General features: G+C 40.3%; 1 protein-coding gene across 1 annotated transcript; it reads right to left on the bottom strand.

Moving 5' to 3' along the window:
• Positions 1-6,954: 6,954 nt before the first annotated feature.
• Positions 6,955-9,712, bottom strand: LOC126830856 (uncharacterized). The gene is made up of 2 exons (XM_050561319.2): positions 9,598-9,712; positions 6,955-8,098 (listed from the first exon to the last, which is right to left on the bottom strand). Exon 2 carries the CDS (start codon positions 8,073-8,075, stop codon positions 7,116-7,118), a length of 960 nt encoding a protein of 319 aa, XP_050417276.1. The 5' UTR covers positions 8,076-8,098; positions 9,598-9,712; the 3' UTR covers positions 6,955-7,115.
• Between the last annotated feature and the right edge of the window lie 6,241 nt (positions 9,713-15,953).

Raw genomic sequence — 15,953 nt, 5'->3', positions numbered from 1 at the left:
AATAGTAGGGGATATTTGATTTTTAAGTGTTATTAAAGTCACCTAATGAAACTGACGAAGAAAGAAATGACAAAATGAAATGAAGTTCACATTCATCGATTTATTCCAAATGATCGTTAGACTAAGTAAGGCACAGACTGACCATTATACGGGTAAAATGATACCCGGGGTCAAACAGCAAAGTTACCACAGCATCACAACCAAGTCAGTAACGGGTAAATCCTCCTCTGTTTGCCAAACAAGCATTGATCCGACGTGGCATACTCCTGATGAGACGTCTAAGGTCATTTTGGTCCAGATTGTCCCATTCCTGTTGCAACGCAGCAGCAAGTTCTTGGACATTGGCAGGACGTTGTTGACGTTGACGTAACCTCTGTCCAAGCATGTCCCAGACATGCTCGATGGGGGAGAGGTCGGGACTCAGTGCTGGCCAAGGTAATGTGGTGATGTTCTGTTGTTGGAGGTAACCTGTAACGATCCTGGCCCTGTGACATCTTGCGTTGTCATCCTGGAAGATGAAACGGCGGCCATGACGTCGTGCGAACGGCACAACATGGACTGCCAAGATGTTGTCCCGGTAGTACTGGCCTGAAACACGCCCTGCAACAACATGTAAAGCCGTTCTTCCAGCAACAGTGATGCCTCCCCACACCATAACAGAACCACCCCCAAATCGATCATGTCTGATGACGTTAACGTCTTGGAAGCGCTCGTTTCGACGACGCCACATCCTCCTACGTCTGTCCAAAAAATCAACAGTGAACCTTGACTCATCTGAAAACATCACATTGCTTCAGCGTCGATTATCCCAGTGTTGACGAATCGTCTGGCCACTCACTCTCACACCAGTGTCTGTTTGAAGACGAGCGCTGATCTGATTTGCTGTGATGACACGATTTCTCAAGGCCAAGGTACGGATAAATCGATCCTGGGCTTGAGTTGTCGCCCTTGGTCTACCTGAGCGTGGTCTGTCCTGTACAGATTGTGTATCACGGTATCTGGACCATAGCCTGCTTATGACAGACTGAGAAACATTCATCGTCCGCGCCACAACCGCCTGTGTTGTGCCGATCTGTAGCATGCCAAGGGCACGTAACCTTTCATTTTGGGTAAGCCGACGCATATCAAAATTTGTTTTCTGGTCACTAAAACAATTAAACTGATGTTTCCACCCTGGAATTCAATGCCACAATGACTGTAACATTCAAAGTCAGAGTCGTGCAAATCTTGGGTTGGACCCCCATGATGATCCCAAGCATCACCTGCATTCCATGCGGTAGCTATTGGTGCGTTTGGGCGTCACATGTAACTGGAAATGTTTCTTCTGTTAGGTTCTATAGTGACCTTTTTCGTAGTCATTTGCATATTTTAGTATTATGCCCCCAAAATCAAATATCCCCTACTTTTTTTGAATAGTATAATACCGTATTGGGTAATTTTATTGGAATTAATAGTTTTTCTCTGATATATTTTCGCCGATGAAGCATGAACATCAATAAATGAAGCGAAAAGTTATCGAGAATCGAAGGACAGTGATGATAAGACAAGATACCTTGTAGTCTGACCTAATCCATAGATAGTACCGTGTCCGAACACAGCTTGTAGCGATTGTTCTTCTTCGCTAGAAATGGTAGAATGTTCTGAACCATCATCGTCGTTCCTCGCATTTCTAAATGGCTCGTTCTGATAGGGAAGAACATTCTGGGCAAAATCAATGTCTGACAAGCTGTCACTACGAGTGTCGCCTCTTACGTCATGTCACGTGAATTAGATTCTGCTCATTAATTGTCGGGTGTTTCCGTAATAGCAAACAATGAAATGAAATGAAATATAACGTCCTACTGTTCTGCTCCAAACTGGGCTAAGGAAGACGGGCATATGCCATAAAGTGTGCTATGGGAGAAATTTTGTCCGGACAGCGGCACTACGGCCTACTCTTATATTGAATTCCATCTGCCAATGTATCTTTTACGTGCACGCCAATGTGTACACGGGACCTCGATTTTTCCTCCCATCAGAACGACTAGACAGCTGTCCTTGTCAGGGCAGGCCCTCCGTCCTGCATCACTGACAAGGGAGAACCACGCCGGAAAATCTGGATGAATGCAGGGATCGAACACCCGACCTCCAGGCTAGCGAGCCAGCGTCTTACCCACTTAGCCACCGTGACCTCCCTTCCGAAAGTGTTTTTGTCAATAAAAAATTCTGCAATGCGTTACACAATGAACTAAGTAAATGATAAAATTGAACTTTTACTATAGCATTCTCCTTTAGGTCCAATCTGCTTAAAACACAGATCCTATTTCGTTTCTTTTTTTATAGTTCGAAATTTCGTTTCGGTTGACTTCACTACACTAGGATCTGGAAAAGTTGTTATATAATTAACACTCGTTCTGGTCTGGTTAATGGGAGGTAACAGCCAACGAAACGTTCTGTTATAGTGAGTTCTTGTCGCGCGGTGCACGGAACTGTGGGTATTCCACTAGAAACATCAATGCTGAATGGTTAAGCAAATATCTGACATCATAGGGTTAAAAACCGGCCATGTAACCCCTGACGCGACCTTCCACTACAACCGGTTAGATCCTATTGTAGTGGAGGCCATCGAGAGTATAAAAAAAGAAAGGAAATGTAGATCTGTATTTTAATCAAATTGCTTTAAGCCTGGTGCCAGGTTAATAGTTTGGTCAATAAAGTTTAGCTAATGACGTACCGGGTACGATATGAATATCAACTTTAAAAGATAGCGAGGGGATATCATCCAGTCGTTTCCCAAACTCAAACAAAAATTGAAAAACATAGAAATTCAATAGAATTTTCCATGGTTAATGACACTATATTGGATAGGAGGCAACGTCACGCATTGTTTACTTCCGGATAACGGTAAAAAGAGAAATTCGTTCACGTTTGCGAATGCAATCCTTGAAGATTTTAATAGTTTGCTGGGAGTACGTCATTGGCGAGTTCCACATCATTTTATGTCAATGTACAATTCTGCTGGTGCCAAGATATTACCCTTTTCTACGTTTCCAGGAAATGCTCAATATTTTGATGGTGGAACCGTCGTTTGTGGAGACTGGAAGTTGGTTAATGCGTCAACAATTGATGACATTATATGGGCGCCGAGTTATCCGACGGCTGACGTTAGTTTCAACATTATGATGCTGGTTAAACAACAACAAACAAATAACCCAAACTTTCTGGCCATCAATAAGCTACAACAACAAAAAAAAACCAACTAAGAAAACCCAAAAAAACAAAAACGTTTTGTTTGTGAGCTTGGAATAATCGCGGAATAATTCGAACTCACTGATGATTGAATCCTTTTTATTGATAAGTGCTTGATAATGTGAATTTACTTGTTTTTGTAACGCAAATAATCCTACCAAGCTCAAGCTGTCGATCGCCATTTCCGCCAATTGCGATAAAAATATTTAATCTGACGCATGTTTTGGTGATAACTTGTTCCTGTATGGCGATTCTTTTTTAGCCTTGGCGATAATTATTATTTTTTTTTTTTTGCCAAAAAGCTTTGATTCCCAATCTGTTCAGTCTATTGCGCTTGACTTGAGTCAGTTATCAATCAATCCTCCTATTTCAAAGTTTTATTATCTACAGAATTCCGTCCATCCAAATATTTGGGAAAATCCACATTTCTTTACTTTTCTGTGTAGTGCAAGGCTTCGAATCCCGTTGTAGGCTCAGTTTCACTTTTCCGTAAAGTGGTTCCTGGACATTCATAGAGGTGGAACTGGACAAAGAAACGAGATGCACGACCAAAATGATTCTACCAAATTGGAATTCGATTAAAATTAGACGCTATCCGGGCATCATTCCCCTCCGTAGCAAATCACACTTGACCGTAGATAAAATAACTGTATGCTAGTTTCAAAATACTCCGAGATTTGTCCAAGCAATACGTTGTACGTCTAATTCAGATACTTGCTGAAGAAGAAGTACGCGCGTACTATTGACCAGTATAACGTCATCACGGCTACTAACGATCTGCAGCAGATTTATATCTTTTAAATAGAGCCAATATGGTGTCATTTGGAGAAAAAGCTTTTTCAGTGATTGCTCCTACGTTGTTGAGGGGGTTGGGTGGCTGAATGGTTAGCGTCCGCGCGCTGTATCATAAAGTCTGTCATTGAGTCGACTGGCGTGGTTTCGAATCCCGGTTGTACGTGACAAGGAGTAGGGTCGCCTGTCCAATCTCGTGGGTTTTCTCAGGGTCCTCCGGTTTCCTCCCACTGCTAAAGACCCCTATGCGCAAGCGAATTATTGAAATAAAATTAAACCATATGTTAGTCCCGAAATGACGAAGTTTGTGTCGAGTGGACGTTCAACCCCATTTCTCTCTCTCTCTCTCTTCTCTCTCTCTCCTACGTTGAATAAGATCCCCTATTTCGTAAGAAGCAGCGCTTCATTATCCATTTTTAAAACACACTTAAAGACATCATATTTATATAATATTGCTTTTAAATAACTGGGTTTTTTTTTATCTATTTATATGCACGTAGACTCTTCTAATAGCTTTATATTTTAGATTTTTTTTTTGATATCTGTATCATATTTATTTAGACTTCTTATAGACTTATATTTATTTTGATGTTTTATCTTATGTTTGATTTTAATTCAATTTTAAATTATATTTTTATGTATTGATAATCATTTTATTGTAAAGGGCCTTTGAATATGAATGAGAAGGGCGCTGTATACATCTGTAATATAATTCATAAATAATAATCTTAGAATAGTGTCCGTTTCTAAGAGTTTCAGGGGTTGGATGGCCGAATGGTTAGCGCGTGTGCGTTGTATCGCAAGGTCTGTCATTGAGTCAATGGGCGTGGTTTCGATTATCCGGTTGTACGTGGCAAGGAGTAGGGTCGCCTGTCCAACCTCGTGAGTTTTTCTTCGGGTCCTCCGGTTTCTTCCCACTACTAAAGTGAATTATTGTGATAAAATTGAGTGGATGTTAACCCCTTGTCACGGGGTGAAAATATCGAGATGTTGGTTGTCGTGGTGTCGGGTTAAAGTGGCGTGATGTCGGGTCGTCGGTTTATCCGCCAAATTCCTCTCAAAACTATGATTATGTACACTGATCCTGCTGTTGGACAATAAAGTTCCCCGGGATTTTGTAGCCTGGGTTCTTCCTGTCGGTAGTGCTTGACAAAGAAACTGGCAAAGAATAGTGTCTAGTATTGTAGATGGGACAAAAAAAACAAGCTCCTGTGTACACATTCGCGAGCACATGAAAGAATCCTTTACAGTTGAAATTCGATGAAGAAATGCTATGATCCATTGAAAATTTCCGTCATATCACTCTACATAGCGTATGCCTATCTTCAATAGTCCGATTGGTGCAGCAAAGTAGGAAAATGAAATGAAATGGGGTTTAACATCCTATTGTTCTACTCCCGAAGCCACGGTGGCTAAGAGAGTAAGAAAGCTGGTCCGCAAGCCTGGAGGTCGCGGGTTCGCTCCCGGTACCGCGGCGTTGGCCGAGGAAGTTCATCGAGATTTTCCGGGGTGCAGGACAGAGGGTCTGACAAGGATAACATATAGTCTTTTGGGTGGGACGTGCACGTAAAAGACGGCCTGATAGTTGGAATTCAATATAAGAGCAGCCGTATCGCCGCTATCCGGGCAAAGTTCCCCTCACAGTACACTGTATAGCGTTTTCCTTGTTTTCATTAGCCCAGTCAGAGCAGAACGGTAGGACGTTGAACCCAATTTCATTTCAGTCAATTTTCTTACTTTTATGCACCAATCGGACTAAGAAATGCAGAGTGATATAAAAGAAGGTTTTAAATGGACCGTGGCATTTCTTTGTCGAAATTCAACTGTAAGGGATTGTTTGATGTACACGCCAATGTGTACACAGGAGCTTGTTTTTGTTTTGGTTTTTTTGCCCCATCAAGACATTAATCTTTGACAGGGCTTTTGTCCTGCACTACCGACAGCGAGAAACCACGCTGCAAAATCCCGGTGTACATAGGCATAGTATTGAGAGGTATATGGCCGATAACCCGACACCACGACAACCCGACATTTTAACCTGACAATACGACATTTTTAATTTAGTATGTCGGGTGAAAATGTTGTGTTGTTGGGTTCTTGTATTTGTACGCCATTGTGTACATGGGACCTCGGGTTTCCGTTCCATTCAAACGACGACTAGACGATGCTGGCTCCCCGTCCTGCACCATTGACAAGGGCAAACAACCAAATTGATTTTAACAGTGAATTTAATGACGAGATTCGTAAAGCAAGGACAGCAGCGGTGTAGTCGTTCGGATGGGACGAAAATAGAGGTCCCGTGTACACATTGGCGGACACGTAAAAGATCCCTTCGCAGTTGAAATTTGATATAAGAGTCGGTCGTAGCGCCGCTGTCCGAGCAAAATTTCCCTCATAGCACACTGCATGGAGTATGCGCGTCTTCATTAGCCCAGTCAGAGTAAAACAGTGGGACATTAATCCCCATTTCATGTCCATTAGGCAAGGGCAAGATGTGTGTCATGTGACAATAATATGACCTGCTGGGGCTAACCTGTACATTTTACTAAATCATGTCTAGCGATGGTTGCCAGTGGCTAAAATAATCTAGAGTTAGATTTTATTTATTGTCAGGTAGGTGGATTTACTACTATAGCCATCAGTGACGTAAGCAAGATTTGGGAATTAACGCAGTGATGGTTGCTCATCATTCGAAAAAGAAATGTGTATGGATTACATTTGCTTTAAGGGATTACTGAGATTGAGTTGGGCCATTAAAAGAAAAACACAACATGAGCTGTAATTATTGATAAATAATATTCAATTCTCCAACAGCTTTACATAATATTAGATAAATAATATTTAAATAAATAATACATCCATAATATCAATTAAATTATATGATTACTTTGAAAAAATACACAGCATGTGTGGTTGGGGTATGATTTTTGTTTTTTGTTTTTTTAAATCTATAGTATAGAAAGTGCAGGAGGACCGCGCCACACACATCACAAAACAAACCTACGGAAGGGACACAATATACACAGATGTCTCAAACAACAAAAATAGATATCAGTTCAAGTGAAGGGGGCCTGGAGTTAGCCGTGAGCGCCCACTTAGTTCTGTTTGAAAAGCGATCGAACTCTAAAAGAGCGAAACAAAGGGGAATTCCTCTTACTGTTCTCACGCATAGTTACTCTATGTAAATGATCGCCGTGACTGAGAGTTGTGTCCCTTTTATGGAGCTTGTAGAGTGTATTTGTCGGCGTGGCCGAACCCAGACTGAATCGCCGCGAAGGTTCAGGTGGCGAAACGTCTGGTTTAAAGTCAAATTCTTCATAAACTATATCCTCGTGAATAAAACCATGGAAATCTTCATTCGAGCTAGTTATGTTAGAATAACCATTACCGTCACTTCCGCTTTCACAATCGGAACCAATACTTTCATAAAAGCCGCTACTGTCATCATCGTACATTCGCTCGCTAGTTTCCGTAAATGTCCGTTCTCTTCCGTGAATGGGTATTTGCGGGAGGGGTCTGCTGGATCCAGCATCTGAAAAACTTCGATTAACTGGTCGTTTTTTGATTGCTTTAGGAACTTTGAATGGACAGGTAGCGAGTTCATATACTACATCTAATGACGTAGCCAGTGTGTATCTATTAGTTGCATTGGTTGGCTTCTTTTGTGTTGGCGTTCGTCTATTTGTGGGCGTCGTCGGCATGTCATATTCGTTTTCAACTGAAGATGTAACACAATCATTAGTGTATGTACTCATGCAGGGTTCTTCATATACGTTTGTACATTCACAAGGCGAGGAAGAATAACGTATGGAACGACATAGTGGACACATTGTTTCATCTGATAGTGGTAAACTATTCTCATACAATCTTTGTTCACTTGCTCGGCTATAGGTATCGGTACATACTTCCTCATAGACGTGATCATCTTGCTCTTCTTCAAAGCTAAAATATACATTCTCTGAAGCTCGGGTACGATTTTCCTCTCCCTCCCGTAACTGTTTAATACTTGGGGGTAGAGATCGTCGTCGGCATCGTTTCTTGATCCAACCAAACATGATTGCACTCGTGTTATTTTACACTGAAAATAACAAACAATAACTTAATTAGCCTCGTCACTATTATTTTGAATTATAAATGTGAATATTCTTTGATTGTGGATCTCTTTGCGTAAGTGTCGCCTGTCCAACCTCGTGGGTTTTCCCCTGATCCTCCGGTTTCCTCCCACTGCTAAAGACCCCTACGCGCAAGCGAATTGAACCATGTGTTAGTACCGAAATGACCTAGTTTGTGCCGAGTGGACGTTAAGCCCCATTCTCTCTCTCTCGTTGCGTAAGTGGTTGGTGTCGTACACGCAGAAGAGTGCTCATATTTTTTCGAAACACCCGAGATCACTTCCCCCGATGAGCTTAATGCACTATTACGCTAGACATTGATTGAACTTGATTGAGCTATGACTTGTTTTCTCTTGTTCGCGGAGTTGTCTGCTAGGGTGCGGTTCCCCGGAACATAGCATTAACGTAATATATATGAATCAGGATTGAACGTAGTATATGTCTTCACTAATAGGACTAATGTAGAAAGAAACAATTGCTTTTAATTATTAAGATAGATGGTTCTATATTTCATTTCATTCAAAATTTATATTTCTACAAAATTAATGAAGATATTTAGACAGTACTCTATTGAATGTTGTAAACACAGCATTTTACAGCCCCTCGCCATTCCAGCAATAACAATTTAGAACGAAAATGGGGGAGGGGAAGCCAGATACAGTGTTAATCAAGAGCCTGTATCGGTCAACCAATGTGATGAACTGTACTCATTGTTCGAAGGTGTAAGCTGTGTTCATTCGGACTTTGTTTTTTTATGTATATTAGATCTATATTTGACACCTCTCACAATTCTCCAAGTAAACTGCACTATTACATTTATACAATTTTTGAATAAAGAAAGGACGTTTGTAAGTTGTAACAAATTCTATCCAATCCAGTATATCCAAAATTATTTTTGGTGACAAGCAATAAATTATGTTTAAACAAAATTTGTGTTTTTTAAAATATCTGAAATCAAATCTGTCACGCTGGTTGTTAGTGACCATGGGTTTCATTGAGTTGGTATACGATCATCCGTATCATGTTCAATATATATATATTTTTTTTTTCGGGAGGGGTCACGGTGGATAAATGGGTAAGAAGCTGGTCCGGAAGTTTGGAGCTCGGGTGTTCGATCACTGCATTGGCCCAGAAAGTTCATCGAGATTTTCCAGCGTGGTTCGCCCTTGTCAGTGATGAAGGACGGAGGGCCTGACAAGTATAGCTGTCAGTCGTTCGGGTGTTACGAAAAACCGAGGTCCCGTATATATACACATTGGTGTGCACATAAAAGCTCCCTTTTTAGTTGGTATTCGATATAAGAGTAGGCCGTAGTGCCGCTGTCCGGGCAAAGTTTCCCTGATCATAGCACACTGTATGGCGTATGCCCGTCTTCATTAGCCATGGTTAGGAGCAGAAAAGTAGGACGTTAACCCCATTTCATTTCAATATATTGTTTAACATACACAGCATTCATTAATCTTACCTGTTAAAATGTAAAAATAGCCCCAACTGTTAAACGTCTTGATGTATGCTGAACTTTTAGTTGTCAATACTTGTTTATACTTTGAAATGGTAAAACTTGTTGACTCCTTTGAAGCCGTGAGTTGTTCTGGTGAAAACTGTTCAGGATTCGAATATATATATCTGTGACGTAGTTTATACAACTGAGTGAAAGCTCGAGTCGTTCGCGTGGACGATGAAAAGAGTCTGCCAAACTAATTAACCAATCGCAAACTGTAATACAGAGTCTCGATTATCAAGTGTATTGAATGATCACCTATGTTAACTGTCTTGTAATAAGGGACTAGTGCTGTGCCAATCCACATAATAAATGAGATTGGCGTCAGTGTTAAGTGATGATAAGTAATCATTAAATGTGTATGAAAGACAATATACTAATCTTCAACCTGATTACCTCGATTAACACTAAAACTGTTGGTCTGTTGTTTTAACCATGTTGTCGTCCCCTGAACCTGTCATGGCCACTAGAGACGGCGGACGGTGTCTGAGCACTATGTTTCGTGTAGAATTATATTTTGACTACAGTACAACGCCAATTATAGTTGATCACTATAATCGCAGTTTGCGCGTGTTTTAAAATAAATATATTGTAGGATCTTATTAACGTTACCAGTCATACGAAACGTTATAAAATAATTTTTTAAACAATATTTTTATTCAAGATGTCTGAACGGGATAAGGGAAAAGACTTAGTCTATGCGAAACCCCTCTGTATGGCGTATGCCCGTCTTCATTAGCCCAGGTTATATACATAATATTTATGCAAAATAACACAAAAGGGTTTATATAAATAGTTAAAATGGCAAACACATACATATTAATATTATATGAACATCATAACATGGGTGAGAATAAACTACATATAACACTACACATACTTATGGAAGAATAATTACTGGTTTATTTAGGCGATGTTTCGATTAAAAACGTTGAGAAAAACTCTTCAAAACGTCGCCTAAATAAATGAGTAATTGTTCTTCCATAAGTATGTGTTATACAGTGTCGCTAGCCTGGAGGTCGGGTGTTCGATCCCTGCAGTGGCTGAGAAAGTTCATCCAGATTTTCCGGCGTGGTTTCCCCTTGTCAGTGATGCAGGATGGAGGGCCTGACAAGGACAGCTGTCTAGTCGTTCGGATGGAATGAAAAACCGAGGTCCCGTGTACACATTGGCGTGCACGTAAAAGATCCCTTGGCAGTTGGTATTCGATATAAGAGTAGGCGATAGTGCCGCTGCCCGGACAAAATTTCCTTCATAACACATTGTATGGCGTATGCCCGTCTTCATTAGCCCAGGTTAGGAGCAGAACAGTAGGACGTTAAACCCCATTTCATTTCATTTCATTTCATTTATGTTATACAGTGTAGTTTATTGCCCTATCCGAGGAGCTGGATGGCCGAATGGTTAGCACGTGCGCGTTGTATCATAAGATCTGTCATTGAGTCAACTGGCGTGGTTTCGATTCCCCGGTTGTACGTGACAAGGAGTATGGTCGCCTGTCCAACCTCGTGGGATTTCTCCGGGTCCTCCGTTTTCCTCCCACTGCTAAAGACCCCTACGCGCAAGCGAATTATTGAAATAAAATTGATCCACGTGTTAGTCCCGAAATGACCTAGTTTGTGTCTAGTGGACGTTAACCCCCTCCCCTCTCCCTCTCTCTCTCTCTTTCTCTCTCTCTTTTGGTTATACATACAATTGAAAAGAAAATAATTGATCGAGATCAAAACTTATGGACTTGATTAAAAATCTTATTGTTAGCATCTAGACTGATGGGCACCAAACCAGACTCAATTTTTCTATAGTAAAATTTTGCATAGAATACGTTACCGAGTGGCAATCAGTCCGCCGTGGGGTCGTTTTCGAGATATTCGGGGTCAAAGGTCAAATGAGGTCATTTGCACTGAAAGTAAATATGTCACCATTTGTCACAATCAAATATCATATTTTTTCTTTTACATCCGAATTTATAAATATTTATGTTCACATCCTATTTGTCTGAGTTTGATCCCCCAAACTCAATTTTAATTGTCTAAGCTGTATCCCCCAAACTCATCTTGATTGTCAACTGCATCTGAGGCATGCAGCATGTGCACAATATGGCTATATAAGCAGATGTGGATGGCACATCAGAGTCAGTCAGTCAGTCTTTTAGTAAGGTTCGTTCAGGCCGAATCGGATCGATTATGCAGGAGGGGCCAATTTAACCTTTCTTCTTTGAATACATAACTGTAGTGAATATCGGACCATGTTTAATTAAATCAGAGGTACATTGGAACTGGGCCACGTTTGATTACGCCCAGTAGGTGAAACTTTTATGTGTGTAGATTATTGTTGGGCAACGTTTGATATGGAGCGGCGTTGGGGCCAAGTTTAGCCGTAGCTGATATCGTGAACAGAACATTGAGATGATCCCAGAATAGGATCCACAGGCCTATAATTATCTCAACTGTGTTGTGGAGAACTGTGCGGTGTTTAAATGTTTTACGAATAACTTAAATCAGAATAGGTATTGCAGGCCTATGTTTAATGTTTTCGTTGGACGAATAATGTTTTTGTGAATTGATGGTTTGATTCCCACCGGAAGTGACCTATGGACATATTGAACTCTGAAAATTGATTGTTTTACTGATCTGATATAAATATATAAAGTATTAAATTATACTATTAATGCCATTTCGTTTTCTTTATGATTTTGAAGACGCAGCTGGGGGGGGGGGGTAGTTTGCACGAGTGGCAATTGGTCAGGTGCCAAATCGTGACAATTGGGGGCTTGTCCGGGATATTCAATTTTAATAAACTAATGACCCAAATGGTCTTCAAAACATAAAGTCAACTTGTCGCTTTAATAGGTTAAGTTTAAGTATTAACTTGTACTTGTGAGACAGACATTGGTGAATTTATAATTGGTAATCTGAACTTAGTTACACTATGGATGAATTAAAAGATTTCGGTGAAAGTTTAGGTTTCAAAGACGAGGAGCTTAGAAACTTTGTTCGCGAACAACAAGACAAACAGCGTGATGAGAGGAAACTACAACGTGAGATGCAGCAACGTGAAGCGGATTTACTACAACGCGAAAAGGATATAAAATTGAAACTAGAAGTTATGGAAAGGGAGCATAAACAAAATCTAGAAACTATGGAAACGGAATATAAACTTTACGGTGAGAGTTCTTTCAATAAACGTTCTGGTGATAATTTTATAAAGGGACCAAAATTGCCTCCATTTGATGAAGACCGAGACGATATTGATTCTTATTTACGAAGATTTGAACGGTATGTTACAGCACAAGGTTTAGACGCATCGCATTGGGCAGTACATTTAAGTGCATTACTTAGAGGTAGAGCTTTAGGAGTTTACGCGAGACTACCACGTGACGACAGTCTTGATTACGAAGTTCTTAAAGGGGCACTGTTAAAACGGTTTGAGATGACTGAAGAAGGTTTTGTTAATAAATTTCACTATTCTACTCCTGAAGTCGGAGAAACTTTCGCACAATTTACAGTTCGATTATCGGATTATTTTACGCGATGGATTGAGCTTTCGGGTATCAATAAAGACTACAAGGGTTTGTTCGATTTAATTATTAGGAATCAATTCGTGTCTAAATGTGAACGCGAATTAAGTCTGTTTTTAAAAGAACGATCTCCCAAAACTATTTCCAACATGGCGGAATTAGCAGACCAATTTTGTGATGCGCGAGGAAGTAAAGCTAACAGGTTTCTTCGGAATAAACATAATGAACATTATGGGCATGCGCGTCCGCCAAATTATAGCGAATCTGTTAGGGAAGGACCCCAACAGCAGCCACAACAGCCAACCCCGCATAATTCCTATCGCCAACACAATCCAGCATCGTCAGCCAGAGGTAATAACTTGGTATGTTACATATGCAGAAGACCGGGTCATAGATCACATCAGTGCAAAAATAGAAATCCTGTGTCATCTGTTCAAGAACGTAATGATGACCATAAGTTTAACAAACAAAACCGAACACTACCCCCACATAGTAATAGTAATTGTCTGAACTTTATTCCAGAGAGTCAGGTAATGCCTGTAACTAAAGGTAAAGTCGGTGAACATGACGTGACAGTGTTACGAGATACCGGATGTGCTGGGGTAGTAGTAAAAAGAAACCTAGTCCGCGAAGATGAAATGACTAACCGAGAAAAAACGTGTGTTTTAGTAGATGGTACGCGTATAGTAACCCCCGTAGCTATTATAAACGTTGACACGCCATATTTTCACGGTGTAACCGAAGCATGGTGTGTCGAGAATCCCATATACGATCTGATACTTGGTAATATTGGTGGAGTAAGAGATGCTGCTGATCCGAAGTTGGACTGGAAACCAATCCAAGCGGTTGAAACCAGATCACAGACATTAAAGAAAGATAAGCCATATCCTCCTCTTATAGTCCCTAAAAGTATTCGCGATGTGGTGAAACCCGAAGACATTAAACTCATGCAGCGTAATGATGTCACACTGCAACGCTTACGTGAACTGGCTGATTGTAATGACACCAAAACAACAATCTGGAGCGAGTTCAACTTTGTTCTACAATAAAGGATTTTTATTTCGACAATATACGCACCTAGGTAGAAGAGATGTTACAGTTAATCGTGCCAAAAGAGTTTAGAAACGATATTATGCGGTTAGCTCATGAATCATTAATGGCTGGTCATCTAGGAACTAGAAAAACAACTGATAGAATTTTATCTGAATTTTATTGGCCAGGTATTCAATCTGATATTAGCCGGTTTTGTAGATCCTGTGACGCTTGCCAGCGAACTGTCAGTAAAGGTAAAGTGTTTAAGTCACCACTTGGTCAAATGCCATTGATTGACGAACCCTTTAAACGAATTGCCGTGGATTTAGTTGGTCCAATACATCCAGTAACTGATAGTGGGTACAGATACATACTTACCATAATAGATTACGCTACCAGATATCCTGAAGCTATACCATTACGTACCATAGAGACCGAAAGAGTTGCAGAATCATTAATAGATGTATTTAGTCGTGTTGGGGTTCCTAAGGAAATGTTGAGTGACATGGGTAAACAGTTCACGTCGGATTTGATGTCGGAGATTAGCAGGTTATTGTCATTGCGTCAGCTAACGACTACACCGTACCATCCAATATGTAATGGATTAGTGGAGAAATTTAACGGCACTTTAAAGCAGATGTGAAAGAAGATGTGTATGGAGAAGCCCAGAGATTGGGATAAGTATATTAATGCAGTTTTATTCGCGTACAGAGAAGTACCACAAGAAAGTACCGGTTTTTCGCCATTCGAACTTTTGTATGGAAGGTCAGTGAGGGGACTAATGTCAATATTAAAAGAATTGTGGGTTAACGAAGAGGAACAACCCGATGTTAAAACTACCTACCAATATGTTCTAGACCTTCGAAACAAGATGGAAGAAACTTGTAATTTAGCTCAAGAAAATTTGAAGGAAATGTCGGCCAAATATAGAAAGTATTATAATAAAAAGGCTAAACCAAAAGCATTAGAAGCAGGTGACAAAGTATTAGTACTTCTACCAACCAATCATAATAAGCTATTGATGCAGTGGCAAGGACCTTTTTCTGTGGAGAAAAAGATAGGTCTACTTGATTACAGAATCCTAATGAAGGGTAAATCTAAGATATTTCATGCCAATATGTTGAAATGGTTTGTAGAAAGGAACTCTAAAGACCAAACCTGTACAGATTTATTGTCATCGGTATGTGTATCGATTATCGATTTAGATGAAGATGGGGACGCTGTAGAATTACCGGAAATACCAACTACTACCATGGGTGAGACTTACAGTGACGTTAACATCAACAACGACCTTACACCCGAGCAAAAGAACGAGATAAGTAATTTGTTAAAAGAATTTGCGGACAGATTTACTGATAAACCTGGACGTACTAATTTACTGGAACTGGATATACACACTAAAACAGAAGAACCAATTAGAGTTAAACAATTTCCGATGCCTTATTACATGACTGAAGTCGTTAACGACGAGACCAATAAGATGTTGAAAGCCGGGGTAATCGAGAAATCTGAATCGCCATATTCATCACCTGTTGTTATAATCAAGAAAAAAGACGGAAGCAATAGATTTTGTATTGATTACCGTCAACTCAACAAAGTTACAATTTTTGATGCCGAGCCAATGTCGAGTGCGGATGACATGTTTTCAAAATTATCTGGCTACCATTATTTTACCAAGATAGATCTCAGCAAAGGATACTGGCAGATACCACTTAAGACGGAGGCACGACAAAAAACCGCGTTATCTACTTCCCAGGGTCTATACCAATTT

This window comes from Patella vulgata, chromosome 8 (assembly GCF_932274485.2).
Source record: "Patella vulgata chromosome 8, xgPatVulg1.2, whole genome shotgun sequence".
In the NCBI taxonomy this organism is placed as follows: Eukaryota; Metazoa; Mollusca; class Gastropoda; family Patellidae; genus Patella; species Patella vulgata.
The sequence above is the reverse complement of the archived record's forward strand: the minus strand, read 5'-3'. Positions and strand labels throughout refer to the sequence as shown.